Source organism: Cariama cristata, unplaced genomic scaffold (genome assembly GCF_000690535.1).
Source record: "Cariama cristata isolate BGI_N322 unplaced genomic scaffold, ASM69053v1 scaffold4732, whole genome shotgun sequence".
In the NCBI taxonomy this organism is placed as follows: domain Eukaryota; kingdom Metazoa; phylum Chordata; class Aves; order Cariamiformes; family Cariamidae; genus Cariama; species Cariama cristata.
Window position 1 is genome coordinate 65,336 of NW_009601952.1, and position 18,306 is coordinate 83,641.

The following is an 18,306-nucleotide window of genomic DNA, read 5'->3' on the forward strand; positions in this document are numbered from 1 at the left end:
GATTAGGGCTGACAAAGAAAGAAGGGGGTGCAGTGTTGCGACCATGAGCTAGCTATACAGACCATTTCCCCAGGAATATATGGTTTTACCCTGAACAACCCTGTGACCTGTGGAAGCACTGTTATGTCCTCACTCTGCAGTGGGCCTGCAGGTCTAATTCAGTAAAGCTACTCAACTGCATGCTTAACCCAAAAGATAAGTGCCATGTTCTACTGACTTCACTAGGATTGCACATGAGTTTAACTACCTTTGATGGATCAGAGCCAGAGAGACTGCTCAAAAACAGAGTGGCATATCTGGAAAGTGAACCCAAGCTCCTCTGGACCAGTTCAGTACTCATCATCCCTCTAAACAATTGTTCTTGGCTTTTATTAATGTACATTAAAAAAAGAATTTGGTAGATGTGAACTAAACTATGCTAATTGACATTTTATTTATTAAAGCAGTGTTCACATAAAGGACATCGAAACATTGCCACATACGAACATTTGGGGCCAGACTTTGAAGCTATTTTATCCTTGCCAGTTGTAGTAATGAGTTCCAAATACCCCCCAAAATTCTCCGAATTCTTTGGCAAAGTACAGGTCTGGATGTGACCCCATCTCTGGTGAAAGAATATTTACTATTTTTGATTAAAATGTGTTATTGTGTTGGCTGCCTGGAACAAGGAATGGCAAACGGATGATAACTCATTTATCCTGCCTTGCTCATTTCTAGGCTGAAAGCCTAGTTTGATTAAAAAAAAAAAAGCAGTAGAGATACACAGATTCAGATAGCAAATTCTGTTGATGTAAGCAGCAGGTATGATCCAACAACATTAAGCAATCCATGCAAAACTGTGATGCACACCTCTGCTGCCATTTATATGATAAACAAACCAAGAAACAAATATCAAAGCAAAGACTGGAGCTGCACTCAGCCAAGCAGTCGAGAGAGAAAGAGAGGCAGATCCCCGTGCACAAGAGTTCACTCAGCAGATAATCAGTTTGCTTGTTGCCAAGCCTGTAAGAGAGCAATAACCTGCAGGTATCCTGGCAGAGTGAAGGCCTTCCAGAAAACACCATGACACTTCAAGAATTTGGAAGGGGAATTGGGTTGAGTAGGCAGAGCATGATGAACGTGGACACAGTAGCTACAAAGCACTAGGAGAATGCTGTGTTTAGCAGGGCCTGGCATGACCTATTTCAGTAAGGAATTAGTAAAGCAGGGCACAGGGTGTTTAATTCAAATTGCCCAATTTAAAATGCTGTGCATGCTAATAAGCCTACAGGAGTTGGTAAGAAGCACCTCAAGGCCTGGAGGAAGCAACAAGCAATATCTAAAATGTCATTTGAAATGGAGACAAGGCACAACCAATGCCTGAAGACCAAAAATAGGATGACAGAAATCTGGAAGAGTTATCAAGAGCTAATTCAATTAAGAACAGAAAACAAGTTTTGATTTAACTGAGTAATTGGCGCTAAGGAAGGGCCTGAGAGGAGTCCATAAAAACAGCAAGACAAACTAAGCAGCTATTGAAGGCAGCAAGAAGCTGATTTCCAGGCTGATGCAACTGTGTATCAGGTTAAAAAAAAAAGAAAAAAGAATATAATTGTGGTATGTGCAAGATAGCATCTCTCGTGTTAATAACACCATGTGTTGGAGTAAGGCTGTATGATGGTTTTTCTCTATCAACTCATGAAAACATCTGAAACTCCGTAAGATAGTAGTCAGCGCCTATTAAGAAGATAAGAGAGGTTAAGCATCCATAAGACTGACGCATTAGCACACTTCAGCATAAGAAAGAAGCACCTTCAATAAGTAGTAAAAGAAAAGGTGTCAGAGCTTTCCAAACTAGCAGCTCTTGTTCTGAGAGGAAAGAACATGGGAAACATCCTTTCAATAATTTAAATAATTCTAACCTTCATTAAGTTATATCATGACCTTCCTAAAAAATCAGCATAGATCAACCACTTTCAGCACTTTACCAGTAACATTTAGAGGGAAAAAACAGAGAAGAGGAGAGGAAAGAGAAAACAGTTGCTTTTCTGCAGTGTGTACCTAGTGTCCACAAAAAATAGGTCATTTCATATGGCTCAATGTCTGCTGGGTTCCCTTTCAAGAATCTATGATGACAGCACACGCATGCACAGTATAAAAACACATTGGTTTTCCTCACCATGGGCTGCCACGTACACCCTGGCACTGCCATGCCCCTACTCCACAGCAAGGCATCTTGCATCAGAGTGACTTCCTCAAACAATTTTAGTATTATACTATTCTGAAATATAGCCTATACACCCTGCAGCTATCTAATCACACTCTTTGACTTTCCTAAAGCCCTTGCCATACCATTTGACTACTCATACTGCAGATTCCTCAGTGTAATTTAATATTATATGTGTGGCAGATTTACCCCATATACAGTTTTAATTGCAACATCAGTTACTGGCAAACTTCAAGTATGCATAATTTCTCAACATGGTTTCCTTAAAAGTTGTACTTATTACACAAAACAGGGGCAAGAAGGCTACTGCTCAGATCATCTTTTGGGAAACTAATAAGCATGCACTAACACTCAGTGAGGACAAACAGCTGTCTTCAGCTCTGGACTGCTGAAATATCAGCCAAAACCCACAGTGGCTTGTTAGCAGAGATTATCATTGAAAAGAGCTTGCAGCTGTTCTCCTTTGCCTCCAGTAGCTGTGTTCACTTGCTGTCACAGCACTGATATAAAGGCACTGCATATTACAGGGATTATCTGGATATTATGTGGGCAGACAAGGGAAAAAAAAACCCAACCCAAACATCTAATGTTTCACATGTGGTAGCCAAGAGATAACCATATCCTTGCAAAACTGAAAAGCATAATAAAGTGCAGGTGATGAAGTCATATCCTTGCTCCAAGGGCTGATCAGCTCCTCAACATTGCTGGAGTTGCCATCTTGATCATTCACATCTGAAGGCTTAATGGACTAAATGAGGCTTAAAGACTGTGGCTAAATTCCTCCTCTTTGACCACTGGGCAGTAGTCACCTGCAGTGTGTGCACCTCCTGATGCTAACAGGAATGCTGCTGTCACCTCATTTGTGGGTTCCCAATGCTGAAGCACCTAGCTTACCACTGCTGAAGACTCTAGGCTACAGGCAACCATACCCAAGTCCCCAGCGTAGCTCCACTGGTACAGTAAAATATAATTATTCTGAGTCAATTTTGCTAAGCCATATTATGACAATAGTTTGCAACTGTCTGTTCCTTTCCATGAGCTTGTTTCCTTTTATTAGCTTCATTTCAGTATTATTTCCATGGCTGCAGCAAACAAGGGAGGATTGCAAAGATGACATGATGCCCAAGAGCCATGGCTAACTTCTAATGGTATTTCTCCACCACCAGACCATCTCAGCTCTCTCCAGCTGCTCTATCATCTTGACTGACAATGTGCTGATTTGCACCAGCTGAGGAGCAACTATACACACGCACAATTCCCCCCCACAGCCTCCAACTGCTACTCCCATAGGCTCATTCAGCTCCCAAAATATTTATGACTGCAAAGAGCTCTCTTTACGTAGAAGAAGATGCTTTTAACACCGCTTCACATCACGACAGGAAACACAGACTTTGTAAAAATGACTAGCAATCAGGGGTGCCTTGATCTCTGGTTTGTCTCTGCAACACTTTAAAGGCTTCAGCTAAAGGCTGAAGAACCAAGGAGAATTGCGCACTTGGTATATACATTTTTAATAAAACAATAAAAGTCAGACCTTTTGCAAGTTATTAAGTTCAGGCACTCAGGATCACTGGAAATTTAAGTTGGCATTTTTAACGAAGCTAAGATCTGTGTACCTGCATTTATTGTGGTCCACAGACAGTCTCTTATTACAGATGAAATGCAATTGCAAAATGCAAGGCATTCATGCTAAAACCCAAACATTAGGCAATCCCTCTGTACTAGTTTAGCCAATCTCAGTGGGGTAGTTTTGTTTGCACTTCTGAGTGGAGGGAATACAGGAGAAATGGCTGTTCCGAAACCATTACATTCTGTAAATAATGAAGAGTACATAAAAGGTGGAGTGCATGAAGTTCAATGCCTTACTTTTTCAGCCACTCTGCTATATCTGCTGCAGTAGCACCATAGTTCTCAAAGTGGAACAGGAACTTTCCTTTCCTGTTAAAAAGCAACAAAACAAGGTTTAGTCCTTGCCCTGGAAGATAATATGCAATTATAGTTGAGTGTATGATTTCTAAAGTAGTAACAAAACATAACTGACTCAAAATAGCAGATTGTAGGATATCCCCGGACATTGTATTCTTCCTTTATCCTTTCAAACTCAGCAGAGTAAACATTCATCCCCGCAAGAACCTGAAAAAACAGAGCATAATCGTATTGATTCTTACAACACAGCAGGAACATTACAACTTTTTTTTTTTTTTTTTTTTTTAAAGAGTTAAGCACAAACAACTAAGCTCTGGGAAGATTCTGATTTCATTCATATAGCTGTAAAGCAAGGGGATCTCTGTCATAAGGCAGTGAAGTTTTTCTGATTTTGTGCCAGGGGGAACAGAGCAATGTTTGAGTCTAGTCCACAGAAAGCACACACCAATCTGACTGTCACCTCCTCCTTGCTCTGAAAGTGTCTCCGTTTCTTTTTATTCACCCACTAACAGAAATATCTAAAGGGAATTCTCTCAATCGCACTATTTGTGCTCTTCTTTGCCTATTTGGATTTCAAGCTACAAGCTTAACTAGATTTTTTTCTCTCCTTCTGCAAGTACATGGCTTAGTTCGCATCCAAACATTAGCTAGGACACAAGAAGTTCCACCCTCATCTCTGTTTTCCACTCCAGCAATGAATTTACAATCTCAGCTATGCCCAGAAGCTCTAACCAACCAAGAACTGCTGTTATCCTAGTTCAAAAATGCATCTACTGAATGGCAAGGGGAAATCAACATTACTTTGACATGAAAGTAAAGAATGCCCTATTTCCATGGGCCCAGGAAATACCACATGGCATTTATATGCTTTAAATGTGTTAACTTACCTGACTGGTAGGGTATAATGAGAATTAAGAATTAACCTTGTCCTACAGATACCAAAAGAGGGGCACAAAAGCATAGTAGCTTTTCAGACTAGCAAGTGAAACAAAAAGCCTCTCCTTACCTATATCCCAACCCATCCTCCACCTCAACAGCCCTTTACCCCGAGCTTCAGGTTCAAGGCTCCTGAGACTTGTCCTGTGCCCTGCAACTTATCCTGTGCCCCATCCAACTGTCTTTCAAAAATTGTGACGTGAAAAATTTGAAGATGAGACTGATTCCGAGTTTCTGTGAGTGCAGGATTCACACCAGATGTTGTTCTGCAGTCACACTTGCAACCAGCAAGTTGCTGAGATACCACTTCATGATTAACTTAGTTTAATGGCATTGATGCCTTAAATCATTTTAGCAGCAGGGTCTTAATCCAAACCCCTCCTCCTTCCCCCTCCAAAACCCAGGATTTTCTCCTTCCAGCTGAAATACCACATGAGAATTTAATACCAGGTTCCTGACTGCAGCAAACTGCACAGACCAACCAAATGTGCTCAGAGCCAGCATGAAATAAATCTTAAAGCAGAAAATCCTTGTTTGAAGGTTAACGTTTTCTAAGAATGTGCTGGAAAGTCACAAAAAGATACTTTGTTTTCTCTACCCTATCCCGAGAAAGGATAAATGAAAGTAAACTGAGAAGAGTACAGAAATAGAGTTTATATTGGTTGGCCAAGACTCTTTGAATCTTCCTTGTAATGTTAACAACCAGATTGACTTAATTCATGAGAGATTATCTAGACCCAGTTCCTCTCTTCCCTTATCCTCCATGTCACCGCTTGAGGGTAGGTAAATGCAATAGAATCAAAACACAGTCCTTGCTTTATAAAGCAAGAACCAGGTTTGTTAACCAATTCCCTCATAAACACCAGTCTACCAGATTTCACATTCGCCAGGAACTTTCAGAGGATTTCCTAGGTCTTAAATGGGCGTTCCTGGCCATTTCAGATACTCTGCTACAATTTCACTGTGTCCACCCAGCCTGCAGTGATTTATACAAGTCAATAACTTGGATTCATTCTGGTGTTCATATATCATGTGAAGCATAATTAGCAAAAAGCCTGTTACAGTGGGATTTGGTTTTAATGACAAAAGTAACAGCTTTAGCTGGCCTATAATCACAGAATTATGTAATACCAGGCTGTCAGGGACGATCAAAATACACCCACTACCCAAAGCCAGGATCCTCCTTCTATACCTAAGCTGCTCCTCCCAGATGTTTAGCTGATTTGCTTTTAGCAAACAACTGAATGACCCTGACTTCAATTTAAGTCCATTACCTCTTGTAATAGCCAGAGCAGACATGAAGATCAGTTTATTTCTTCCACCTCTGCAGTGATGTTTGACATATTTCAGTGCTTACCTGCCCCCCACCAAGCTACCTATAACCCAAACCAACTCCGAACCTTTCCTAGCTGGCCGCATCTTCTAGGATTCTGACCATTCCTGTTCTACTGTGACCCCTTCCCTTGCTTCAGTTTTCTTGATGGGATTGCTCCAGAATTGGTACCTCACACCACCACTTGAAGCCTTCCTAGGGCCAAGTTTAATGAACAGATTAAACAAAGGCTTCTTTTATTTGATATCTGAAATAAGTGTATGAACTTATGCTTCTGAAGTCTCACATTTTCACCAAAAAAAGACAAGTATCAAAGGAGGAAAGCACTTAAGCACACACTCAAGCCGGTCTTTACTGAGTAAAGCATTCTGGCACACCCATGAAGTACATAGGCATTAAAGAGATGCTGAAGTGCTTTGCTGACTACCAGTTCCTCCCTGCACTGGGGCCATAGTGCATCAGTGAGTCACTCGCTGGAGCCCACCCTACCCACAAACCACAGGAATCTCTTGTGCTAAGGACAAAATAAGTCATCTTCTTCCAATTCGGAGCCCCTTTTTTCCTTCTGCACTGGGTGTAATGGAATTGCAAGAACTAAACTAAAGATAACACTGAAAATGCCACCCTGCCTTCTTCTCAGTAACAGCACTGGGACAAGAAACAATCAGTCTCAATAGAACACAGCAACCAGCGATGGGCACAGTTAACCTTTTCATTTTTATGACCTATTAAATAGGAATACTATACTTCATTTTCCTGCTATATAATAGCAATAATCGCTTTTGAGCCTGGCACGTCCTGACAGCTAATGACAGGTCAGATTAAAAGGCCAAACCTTCAGCTCATCCAAACCAATCATAAACTTTCCAGCAAAGTCTGATCTGGAGGTCAACATCGCTCTAAGGTACCCCACGGATAATTTATGATGGGTACAGCACAGTTAACTTTAGAATTGGCAAACTGTGTACACATCCCACTCAGGAAGCTATTTAGGTCAAATTTAGACAGACTGATTTTCGTGAAAGACACGGGCGGCAGTGGCATAACTGGACTTTCCTCTGAACTGATCCTACACCAAAACCACTCCAGTGCATAAAGCACCCCTGACCTGAGCTGCATCAAGCACAGGCACTGCCAGTCTCAGAGCTGTACCACAGCCCTGTCACTCAGCTAGGCAGGATTAGCCCGGATCTACAGAAACCATTTCCAAGTGAGGAAGGAAACAATCAAACTAGAACAGATCCAGAGTTTAAATTCTCTGGTCTGAATTTAATAAGACGAGCTGCACCTGGACAAGGAAGGGATAACTGCAGGAGAACACAGCGCTCTGCAGCATGCCTTCTCTCTGCTACTGTCTCTGTAGGTGACTCTTTACATTCCTAATTCCTTTCCACCCCACGCGTTGCAATGCACCCGCCGTGCAAGACAGGAGTGCCTTCCCAAAGACTGCAGCGCACGCTCCACCCAGGGGAGATGGCATGAGAGCGCTGCCTGGCTAGACAAAAACGTTCTTGAAAATATCTTCATGGGTTATACAAAGTCTTAAATAAATCTGAACAACTCCCACTCATTTCAGCCCTAAGCAAACAAGGATTTAGAGAAAACACTGCTGAAAAACAACTAGTCGGGAGAATGTGAGTGAGTCTGACAGGACTCAGTGCTTATGAGCTGCAATGGCCAGAGCTGCCCTAGCGATGAACCACAGTGCTTCATCTTTTCCTCATCACACGCCGCCTCTCTCAAGGAAACCTGTAAACTAAATGATCCAACAGGTAGGATCAGATCAAATCCAGCTAAAGCCATGAAACAACAATCCTATTTCTTTGTCATTCATGTATTACTGGTATCATATAAATTATATATTAAGCACACTATAAAACCTTGACTAGAGAAGTGCCTTTGACTTCCTTAGAGAGATCAATACACCTTATTAGTACAAACAGGTAACTAGATTATTGTGACTGCTGTTGATGGATTTTATTACAGTCAGAACTAACTTGCATTTCAATCTGGTATGAATGCTAACTTTGTTGACAGAGCTATAGTAAAACTGTAAGATTTTGTTAATGCTTATGCTTAGTGACTAGGAGGATGATCAGTAGTTAACATAGGGAAATGCCCCTCCCATGACACTGTGATTCTCCACTAAAAAAGTGGATTAACTATTACTATAAGGGCATCCATTCCTGACCCTGCTATGAAACATCAGGTCAAAAAGCTGATCAAACCCACTATGGCAAACATTTATTTATCTTTACCAAAATGGGCTCAAAAGGACTACAAACTCACAAATTAGAGACTAAACATAAACCTACATATTGTCAGAGCCCATTTTTCCATGGCAAGAACTACACTGGATCTAAAGGGCAAGTGAGTTAACACCTCATTCTCCAAAGTTTTAGAAAGAATAAAAACCAAGACAGAGAATCCTGAAGGGATCTGGAACAGTCATTCATTTCTGTTTTGTTTCAACTTGCTTAAAAATTCCCCACTTTGATAAATATTTGTGGTTTTAAATAGTAAAATAAAAAATAAAGTGTTAAAAGGATTTTTAAAAAATTTACGTAAATCTTATCTTCTCACTTACATATTTACCCTTCAGTTCTGTGGCTGCCTGCTGGTAAGATGGCATCATTCTCTTACAAACACCACACCCTGATAAAAAAGAAATTGTGTAAGTAATATGCCGAAAACTCTATTCAGCCTGTTCTACAGGCTCTTATCTTCCAAAGCATGTGAAGCAATACGTTTTTAAATTAAAAAATTTTAAACCAAAATTCTTTATCTGTTTCACAAAATAATTATTAGATTATTAGTTTCTAAGGATGTTACTTCTTGTTACACATCGCTATTTTTGCATTTTTTTTCATGCTATTCATTTTCATACTCATTTCTCACCCCAGTTTTGGAAAGAGTAACATCATTTTATATTCCTCGGGCTCTGAGCTGAGCCCAGAGGGGAATGTTAGATGGAACTCATATATCAAAAGTCAATGGAAGATGTCATGCTTATAAATTCAAACAAAAAACTTTGTGCATTTCTGGTCTTTAAGGAACCGGCGGGGAGGTACTTCAGATTTATCCCAGCTTACCAAGTCTTTGAAATTAATTTGAGAAGCATTTCCTAAACACATTAAAAGACACCAAAAGTTAAACAATGCTCTGTTAATTGAGAAGACAGAAGAAGCAACAGCCCTTGTAAGATACCATAGGTTTATGTGCTGAGGAAAAGACAAACAGCAAGTGAGGAAGACCACCAATGTACAGTTGGAGTGCACAAAGAGTTGTTTGATGATGCTCTGGAGTGCTAAGCAGATTAGCAGTAAATCACCTTGTAAGCAGCAGGCTTCAGCCCTGCCAAGTAAAAGACCTGCATGCACATGGGAAGGGGCAGGAGTGTAGACAGCACGAAAGAAGGGAAGCTGCGGCTGAGCGCTCTGGACACTTATTGTGGAAACTCTGGGGTCCACCATAGGACAGTATTCACTGGAACAAAAATGTTGATGAGACAAGAGTTTTGAAAATATTTTCCAGAAAGAAGGAACAAATTTTGCAGCCACTGGTTTAGGACCACATCAGCATGCCTGGGAGGAACAGCCTTTAATCAGAGGAAAGAGAGCTCTTGTTTCTGCGGTCTTTCCACCTTTGATCTCTCTGCCCAAACTGTCAGTGAGGTTGTTAAATTAGCGCTGGTCAAAATGATGATCTCTTGGTGGGCACAGATCACTCATTTGAGGCCCACTGAGGTCTTGGAGCTTCATCCAAACCACTGGACAGACATCAAAAGGTACAAGTTGTTAACACCATCTTCTGGATGCTGTTTCTTCTCTCTTCAGCAGCCTCAGGCCTCAAACTCCTCCAGCTATCCAGCTCCCTCTCTTCTTACCGCTGCCTGGACTCCCTTTTGGAGCACAGGCACATACCAGCCTCCTCCACCCAGCCATTCCCCCATCGTCCTTCCATTCCCAGCACTGCTGCTGCTCCCAAACCCACTTCAGTACAACCTCTCCCGCCCAGACATTTCTGGGTTATACTGTCCAGGACACTGTCAAGCCACATATATCCCTACACAGGCATAAAAGGGTAATCTCAAAAAACGAATTTTTTTCTGTTCTTTCTTGTATTTTGTCTCAAAAGGGAGGGCTTAATTAAACACATATTAGTTTTGCCATTAGTTAACGCCTCCATTTTTAAAGTCCTGTTTTCAATGATGATATAAACAGCTCCTTTTTGTTGCCAAATCCAGACTGTCTCCTGCAGGAGTCGTCTTTGACAAAGTTGAGTACAAATAAATCTGAATGCCTGTAAGTATACCAAATTTTTCATATTTAGTGCGGTCTGACTTTATAATATAGGTCCGAAAGTACAGCAAATGATCTCCAAATGGCAGGTAATATGTTCTAAGGAAAGCATGCCTTTGCTCTAAGTCGTTTTAGCCAGACGGAGCATTCCTGAAATATTAAAGAAACTACATTTAAGTTTGCAGTCACTTTCATCTCCCTCTGCACTGGTATGTAATGAAAGAGCCCATTTCCCATGAATCTGCCACAATGAATCTAAAGCCCCTGCTTCCAACAAAGCAGAGAAATAATGCAGCTGTCTTCCCCATAGCTTCCCAGACAAAGCCTCCGATATCCTCTCGTGCCAAAGACCTCCCTGAGTCGCCCCTTACAAGTAAAGAAAAGCTGAATTTCCTTTAGTGACCAGCCTTGATTTGCTGCTACCAGTTATGAAAGGTAACACCTGTATGTAACCAGTAACTTCAACTGCCCAAAGCCAGTATTTTAATGCAACTGCTGGATGTATTATGTCTCCAGTAAGAGGAGAAAGAAAAGAAAAATTGGACAAGAACCAAGTCAGAAGGTCTCATGTGTTAAATAGAAAATGAGGGAGTTAAGAATTGTGAAATCAGAGGGGAGAAAAAAAAAACACTTACAAGTAAGCTTCCTTCACAGCAGTTTAGAAAGCAGCAAAAGTATTACAGCACTGAAGACTAGCAGGTGTTTTGCCACTTCAAAAGAATAGAAACTGGAAGGAGGAGGTTTTCTGGGGGAACGGTTCAAAGAGAAGGAAGGGTTAGATAAGGCACATTTCAGGAAGACACTCAGTTGTGGAAAACAATTATTCACGATACAGGTAAATTGTGAAAGCACTCTGCAGCTGAACTCTCCCCGAAGGGGCAATTTACAGGCAGAGCAGGCGTATCATCTCCCGCTGATGCTACGGCGGCAGCAGCAACAGGGAACGACCACGCTCCATGCCAGGCCACGCAGGACCATCATGCTGGAGAGTCTGAGGGCACAGAGCTGCAACTAATTCAATTAAAGGAAAAAACATTCTCTTAGTCATGCATCAAACTAGGTCTTGGGCAATTGTGGCCATCTTGGCAATACTCAGATGAGACTAAAAAGGCAGAATGGTGTTTCAGGCAGTAATTACAATAGAAAATTCACTGAGAAACACCAGATAATACTGCCATGGGACACAGTTTTAAAGAGAATCAGCCAGCAATTTGCTAGTGGTGCCTAACATCAATTTCCCTGTCAGGGCAGCTCTGAGAGGCTTTTCTAGCTTAGGTCACACATTCATTCCTTTCTCATGGCTCCCTTGCTTTGCACCTGAGTAACGACTTCAGTGCAACGCTATCTTGTTTTGAAGAACTGGAAAGCCTCTCGCATACTGGTCACCAGGAAATACAAAAAAACAGTTGCAAATCTGCAAAATTAAGGAACAAGAGGCCAGTGTAATGACAAGATAGCAGCATTACAAGGTCAAGGTCACAAAAGAAATGCAATGACTCCAACGTGCTCTTCTCTCTCCTTCCCGCTCCCCCTCCCCCGACACACCCCCATGAAATCCCATTTGTATTCCAGTTATTCCTGCCAATGTGGGTAGGAACACCCAGGGTGCCTCCTGGATGGAGAAGGACAGATATTCCTGCTCCTGACCACTGTACTGCTCCCTCTGCTTGCAGTTAGGAAGAACAAATACGTTGGGTTTTTTTCAACTCCATGGTCTCCTCCAGAGATTTTTTGCTTGTGTGGAACCAGCTTGTCTTATGCTATGGCCCAAACTGCCAAAGTAAAAAGCATGTGCAATACCCATTTACACTTACAGCTTCATACAGGCCAGAGGGCTAGGCACTCTCAGACAGATACATTAACACTTATGCAGTCAGCATACAGTGTTTCTGTCTTCTACAATACAAACCTAGAAAGGACAACGGGCACAGAAATTACAGAAAACAGCTGCTTAAAAGAACAATGAGCAACAGTCATCACCACAAGGCAAGACCAGGGTACAAGCAATGGACAACTAAGGGAAAACTGAGGACAAACAGGCAGAACAACACAAGGAGTTGAACGACAGAAGTGGGATGAGATGATATTAGTGAAGCACAGGTGAGGCTTCTAGTCAGATCTGGACACCTCTCAGTGGAGGAGAGAGAGAGGTGACAGCACATGCTGGTTACTTACATGGAGCATAGAACATCATCAGAAGGGGTTTGTCTTCCTTCTTCAGAAGTCTTCTCAATTCCTAGTGAATGAACCAAAGAAAATAAAAACAGACCTATACCCAAGAGTATCTCTTATTATTTCTGTTACAAGTTTTAAAAAGTTACTATCTCTATTCATAGAATATAGGTTCATTTATCTGAGGGAAGAGGAGTCATCTTTCCTAACAGACAAGGCTTGAGTTTCTCCTTGCTCAATTTTAATTTTAAAGAAGACGGCAAAATTTATTACAGATTTGAAATCTGCTAAATATCCTAGACCAATACCTTCACTGTTGAGATGTGGAAGTTGCATGGTTTGGTTTATTCTCACTGTAGAATCTCTGATTGGAAACAACTTCTTCTCTGACCCATCCAAAAAGCCATACTCTAATTCAAAAAGTCTGACTCAATAATCACAGAATCGATTTGGTTGGAAGAGATCTCTGGGATCATCAAGTCCAACCTTTGCCCTAACACCACCATGTCAACTAGACCATGGCACTAAGTGCAACATCCACTCTTTTCTTAAACACCTCCAGGGATGGTGACTCCACCACCTCCTTGGGCAGCCCGTTCCAATGCCTAATGACCCTTTCTGTGAAGAAATGCCTCCTCATTTCTAGCCTGAACTTCCGCTGGCGAATAAACAAAACAACTTCAGTTTCCACACTAAGAAATCTTGTCGAAGCCACTAGAAAAGATTTTTCAGTACCAGCATGACAGAGAAATCAGATGAAGTTTTCAAATTGAATGCAACCCTTGGAAGGCTTGTAATAGAGTACAGAGGATGAACATTAAAAGTTAACCTTCCTACAAAAACTGAATGTCAAAATAACTGTTTCTAATATTAAAAATGAAATCTAGAAAATTGAAAAGGCCCTTCACAAAATAGCAGCTAGAGTCCAATCAACTAAAGTTTAAAAAAATCTATAGACTAGAAAACTAATACAAAAGACCAAGCTGATTATATTAGAAAGAATACAATGGGTAGCTCTGCGGTGGCACTGGCTTTTTAAGGTAGATTTATCATATTTGTTGCTTTCCCACTTAACACTGACAGGACAGTTACTATAGAAAGTTAAATCACTCAAGATCTGGATCCTGTTCCTTCCTGCTCCAGACTTCCCGAAACAACCTCAGGCACATGAGGAAACCTAAAGTTTAATGACAACCTCCAGTTGTAAGAGCACCATTTTACCTCCTGCTTGTGTCTTGCAGTTATTGCATCTTGCAAGCTGCTACACCTTCCTGAGACAAACAGGTCTCTTCCACCCACCATCCACAATGCTTTGATACTTGTCATGTAGCTGGCAGACTAATATCATGACCTCATGTAGGAGAGAGGAGGGCGGGAAGCAGAAGACTTGACTTTACAGTTATCACAATCCACAAACTTTGTCAAGTCACTTAAAACAATTTGGTTGCTTTGAACTTCCCTTCCAAAGAAAGGAAATAATGGTGCTTCATTAAGAGTTAACACAAACATACACACTCCCTTTGTTCCATGTATTTATAAAACATACAGAACATCTATCCAGCTAATGTACCTTTTCACTGTCAACATGCACAACATCTTTGGCTTCGGGATCCTCCTCCCACAGTGGAGCACCTTCTGGATCCTTGAGAAAGGCCACCATAGACTGTAATAAACAGGGAAAAAAGCTTTTAAAGCAAAATTAATGGAAACCATGAGACATCCAATCTCAAATCCATCCTGTCATGCAAACTCCATCCAATTAGAGACTTTGCTTTTCTGCTCATGTACTCATCTGCTCTAATGCAGATGAACACAAATCTCCTATTGTAGAACCAAGTGATACATGAGTGTGTACCCTCCTCATAACTGATATCCCAACTTACCAGTGCACATTTCCAATATAAAACTGGGGAAAACAGTACGGAAGTAGACCAGCTCACAGACAGTAGCTTCAAGGATCCTTCAGAGAATTCTTTCAATGGTACTAGATCTGCAATACTTCCCTGGCTTAGCAGGAAAGATTTCTCTTCATGTAGAGGTCAGGTTCCCATGCCTTCCACCATATCTGAGTAGCCTTTGAATCCAGTAGGACTGGTTGGAGGGCACACTGATACTCACTGTGAGCAAACGCAATGAACTCCACACTTAAAGATCAAACTGCTTATTTGGCCAAAGGAAAACTAATCCACCAATAGTTCTCTCTATGGTCCATCTACTAGAAACTGCACTCAATGGATTTTTAAGTAGGAGAGTAAGAAGCAAATGGGACAAGAGAAGTGGGAAATACGAGACCCTATGATTCTGCAGTTCCCACATTCAACAAGCTGAATAGACACACATGCATACTTTATAACTGCTCTACCCGACCGACATGCAAACAACAATCCGTTTCACAGACCACAGATGTTCTCTTTATCATAAGGAAATACTCTCTGACAGTTCTAGCTTCAGCCTGAGGGAGACTCCAGCCCTCTGAAGTCAATGAGATGCTCCTTGTGGATTTCAGCAGAGTTGCACAGCCCCCCACTTCCAGCTGCACATGGAAGCACAAGCTCGATCACTGTTATCCTCAGATGTTCTGTGCTCTAGGAAACTTCATATTTGGTATTCTGTGTTCATTCACCACTCAGACTGACCCCATGTCTTTCTCTGTGCCATTGCTTGTAGGTGCGTGTCCAGTCCAGGATCTCTGACACACCAGTAACATAGTGATGTCCCTGAGGATCTTCCTTCAACGTAAGAGTGAGTGGGTGATGCTGCCACAGCATTACGTGAACTTACTTTGAGTCGGAGTAAAGAAACGCTTCATTAAAGCCTTTTCCAGCCCATGGAATATTTCACCAAAGCAGTTCATGACTGAAGAGCAGAGCTGAGTATATACTAACACATGCCAAGAATACCCATCTAAAAGCCTAGGTTTGTACTCCATCTTCTCAAGAGCAGGTTAGCAGCACGGTTGGTGACACATGCTGCTGAAACAGTCTCAGAGAGACTTCTGCCACCTCTCTGCCTTTGGTAGGGCTGCTCCAGTGCAACACCCCAACAGCTTATCAACAGATAGTGGAGTTCAGCTCATTTTCCTGCATCTCAGTACTGCAAGGCTCTGGAGGATTCAGAGCTTATGGCAGGATCCATTTATTGCATTTATGTTTCTGTCTACTTGCACAGCTAATATTGAAGAGATTTCTCTTATCACAAGAGGTAGCATATATTAGTCACTAAACAGCAAGCAAAGCGCTTAATGTACACAGTAAGAAGACCTAAGGGGTGAGGTAGTAGTGTTGGGACCACAAACTCTTCAAGGAGAATTTGTTTTAATACAGCATTAGCAGAGAAAGGAGCTAGCTAGGGAAAAAAAAAAATCAAGTAATTTATAATGGAGTTACAGCTGTAAAAAGCTCTAAAACTGGAGGCATTAACATCTCAAATGATGCTCTAGTAATACTTAATAATATATGGGAAAAGGAGAGAAGAGGACAAAACAGTGGAGATGTCCTGCCTTTAGGAAAGCTACAACAAGTTCTGCTCTCTCTCAGTTTGCACAGACCTCCGCTATACACTGGAGGGGAAGAGACAGGGGTCAACATTTTAAATGGCTAATCAGTGCAATTGACTCTGCTAGTTTCAAGAATTCCTGCATGCCAAGTTCAGCCATGTAGAAACAGATGTGGTTAGAGGATGGGGGATTAAAGGGATTTAATTCATCCAGCCTCTCCTGCTCAGCCAACACAGAAAAAATTAGATGTGTAATGTCTTCTGGCAGGAGCAGGCAGTTCATCGCCTTGCACTCATTACTCCATGTAGTAAAGAGAGCTTCCTCTGTGCCTTTAAATAGGAAAGACACTCCCCCCCCAACAAACCACAGTACTTCCTAATCACAGAAAAGCAGCGGTCCCCAGGGTGCTGGGTTACAGACCAGAGCCACAGCAACCCCCATGTTGAAGAATCAGCTATGCTCCTGTCCTGCCATGACATGGTCAGGACCCGCTTCGACCCCACGGCACAGAGCGCGCCACACTGGGCTGTAACCTGCTGCCCAAACCCCTGCGACAGCTTTGAACCTTAAACATTGATTCAGCAGAATACAGGACATAGATTCACCCAGCCTACACTGCTAAAGGCAAGCAGGTTTTAGCAGCACAATAGCCGGCTCTCATATACGGACCATATATATATACACACACACAGAGAAACACATCCCTGTACTTCTCACTCCTTTAAAGTGTAATGCAGTAGGGATGCTAATAAAAAGGCTCTGCTTGATTTCACGCACAGTCCTTACAACAACGAACCTGAAAAAGATTCAGAGTTTAGAGCAGGACCAATTTATCAGATTTGTCTATTCTCTTTGCTAGTACTGAGCAGATTTGTACTTTAATGAGTTTTCTCCATTTTAGAAGGAGAGCAAAATTGTCCTTGTACTTTATCCTCCAGAAAAGGCTTCATCATGCAATAAACACAGCCTAGATGCTGGCCTTATGGCACTATCGAGGATTAGGACATAGTGTGGCTAAAGCAACATAAGAACAGATGTATCAGTGAGGATCAAACACTGATCTAAGCTTAGGTCTCCAACAGCAGCTGACTATAGATACTTGTGGAAAAACTATACTAGTACCATTGTTATATAGCATACACTGGTATATGATCTCAATTTCTGGCAAAAAGTAATTAAGTTTATGGACTTTGCACCAGCTGTTGTATTTGGACCTCTATGCTTGCTAACTACCAATGGATCTATCCCTTATGACTATCTAAAACTGTTTTTAAGATTCCTAAATTCTTAGCTTTCCCAACATGTAGCTACGAGTTCCACGACTTTTTTTTTTTAAAACATTGCAGTTATTTGTCTCAAATCAGCTGTCCCAAAATGCCTGTTTGCACCCAAGTTTGAAGAAAAAATAGGTAATCATTCCCTTTTTCAAGCTACTCACAGTTATACAAATATCTATCATAATCTCCTCCAGTTGTCCTTTCTTCCAAGCCCAAGAATCTTCATGTAAATATTCAAGCTGTCTGTGCCTCTGATCATCCTCACTGCTCGTCCTGGTTTCGGCTGGGATAGAGTTAATTTTCTGCTTAGTAGCTCATACAGTGCAGTATTTTGGATTTAGAAGGAGAATAATGTTGATAACACACTGATATTGAAGTTGTTGCTAAGCAGTGCTTATCTTAAGAACTTTTCAGTTTCCCATGCTCTGCCAGTGAGGAGGTGCACAAGAAGCTGGGAGGGAGCACAGCCAGGAGAGCTGACCCAAATGAGCCAAAGGGATATTCCATACCATAGGATGGCATGCCAGTATATAAACTGGGGGACTTGGCCGAGAGGGGCCGATTGCTGCTTGAGGATCGCTGCTCAGGTGTCAGTCAGCGGTTGGTGAGCAATTCAGTTGTGCACCACTGGTCTTTTCTTGGGTTTTATTCCTTTGTTA

At 41.6% G+C, this 18,306-nt stretch overlaps 1 protein-coding gene across 1 annotated transcript in view; it reads right to left on the reverse strand.

The window, feature by feature from the left end:
* Positions 1 to 14,538, reverse strand: part of PDIA5 (protein disulfide isomerase family A, member 5) — a 66,433-nt gene extending 51,895 nt beyond the window's left edge. Inside the window, exons 1-5 of the mRNA XM_009710631.1 lie at positions 14,445 to 14,538; positions 12,878 to 12,938; positions 8,989 to 9,056; positions 4,248 to 4,339; positions 4,073 to 4,144 (exon numbers count right to left, since the gene is read on the reverse strand). Of these exons, the coding sequence (XP_009708933.1) occupies positions 4,073 to 4,144; positions 4,248 to 4,339; positions 8,989 to 9,056; positions 12,878 to 12,938; positions 14,445 to 14,534 (383 nt within the window). The 5' untranslated portion in view covers positions 14,535 to 14,538. The remainder of the gene's footprint in view (positions 1 to 4,072; positions 4,145 to 4,247; positions 4,340 to 8,988; positions 9,057 to 12,877; positions 12,939 to 14,444) is intronic.
* Between the last annotated feature and the right edge of the window lie 3,768 nt (positions 14,539 to 18,306).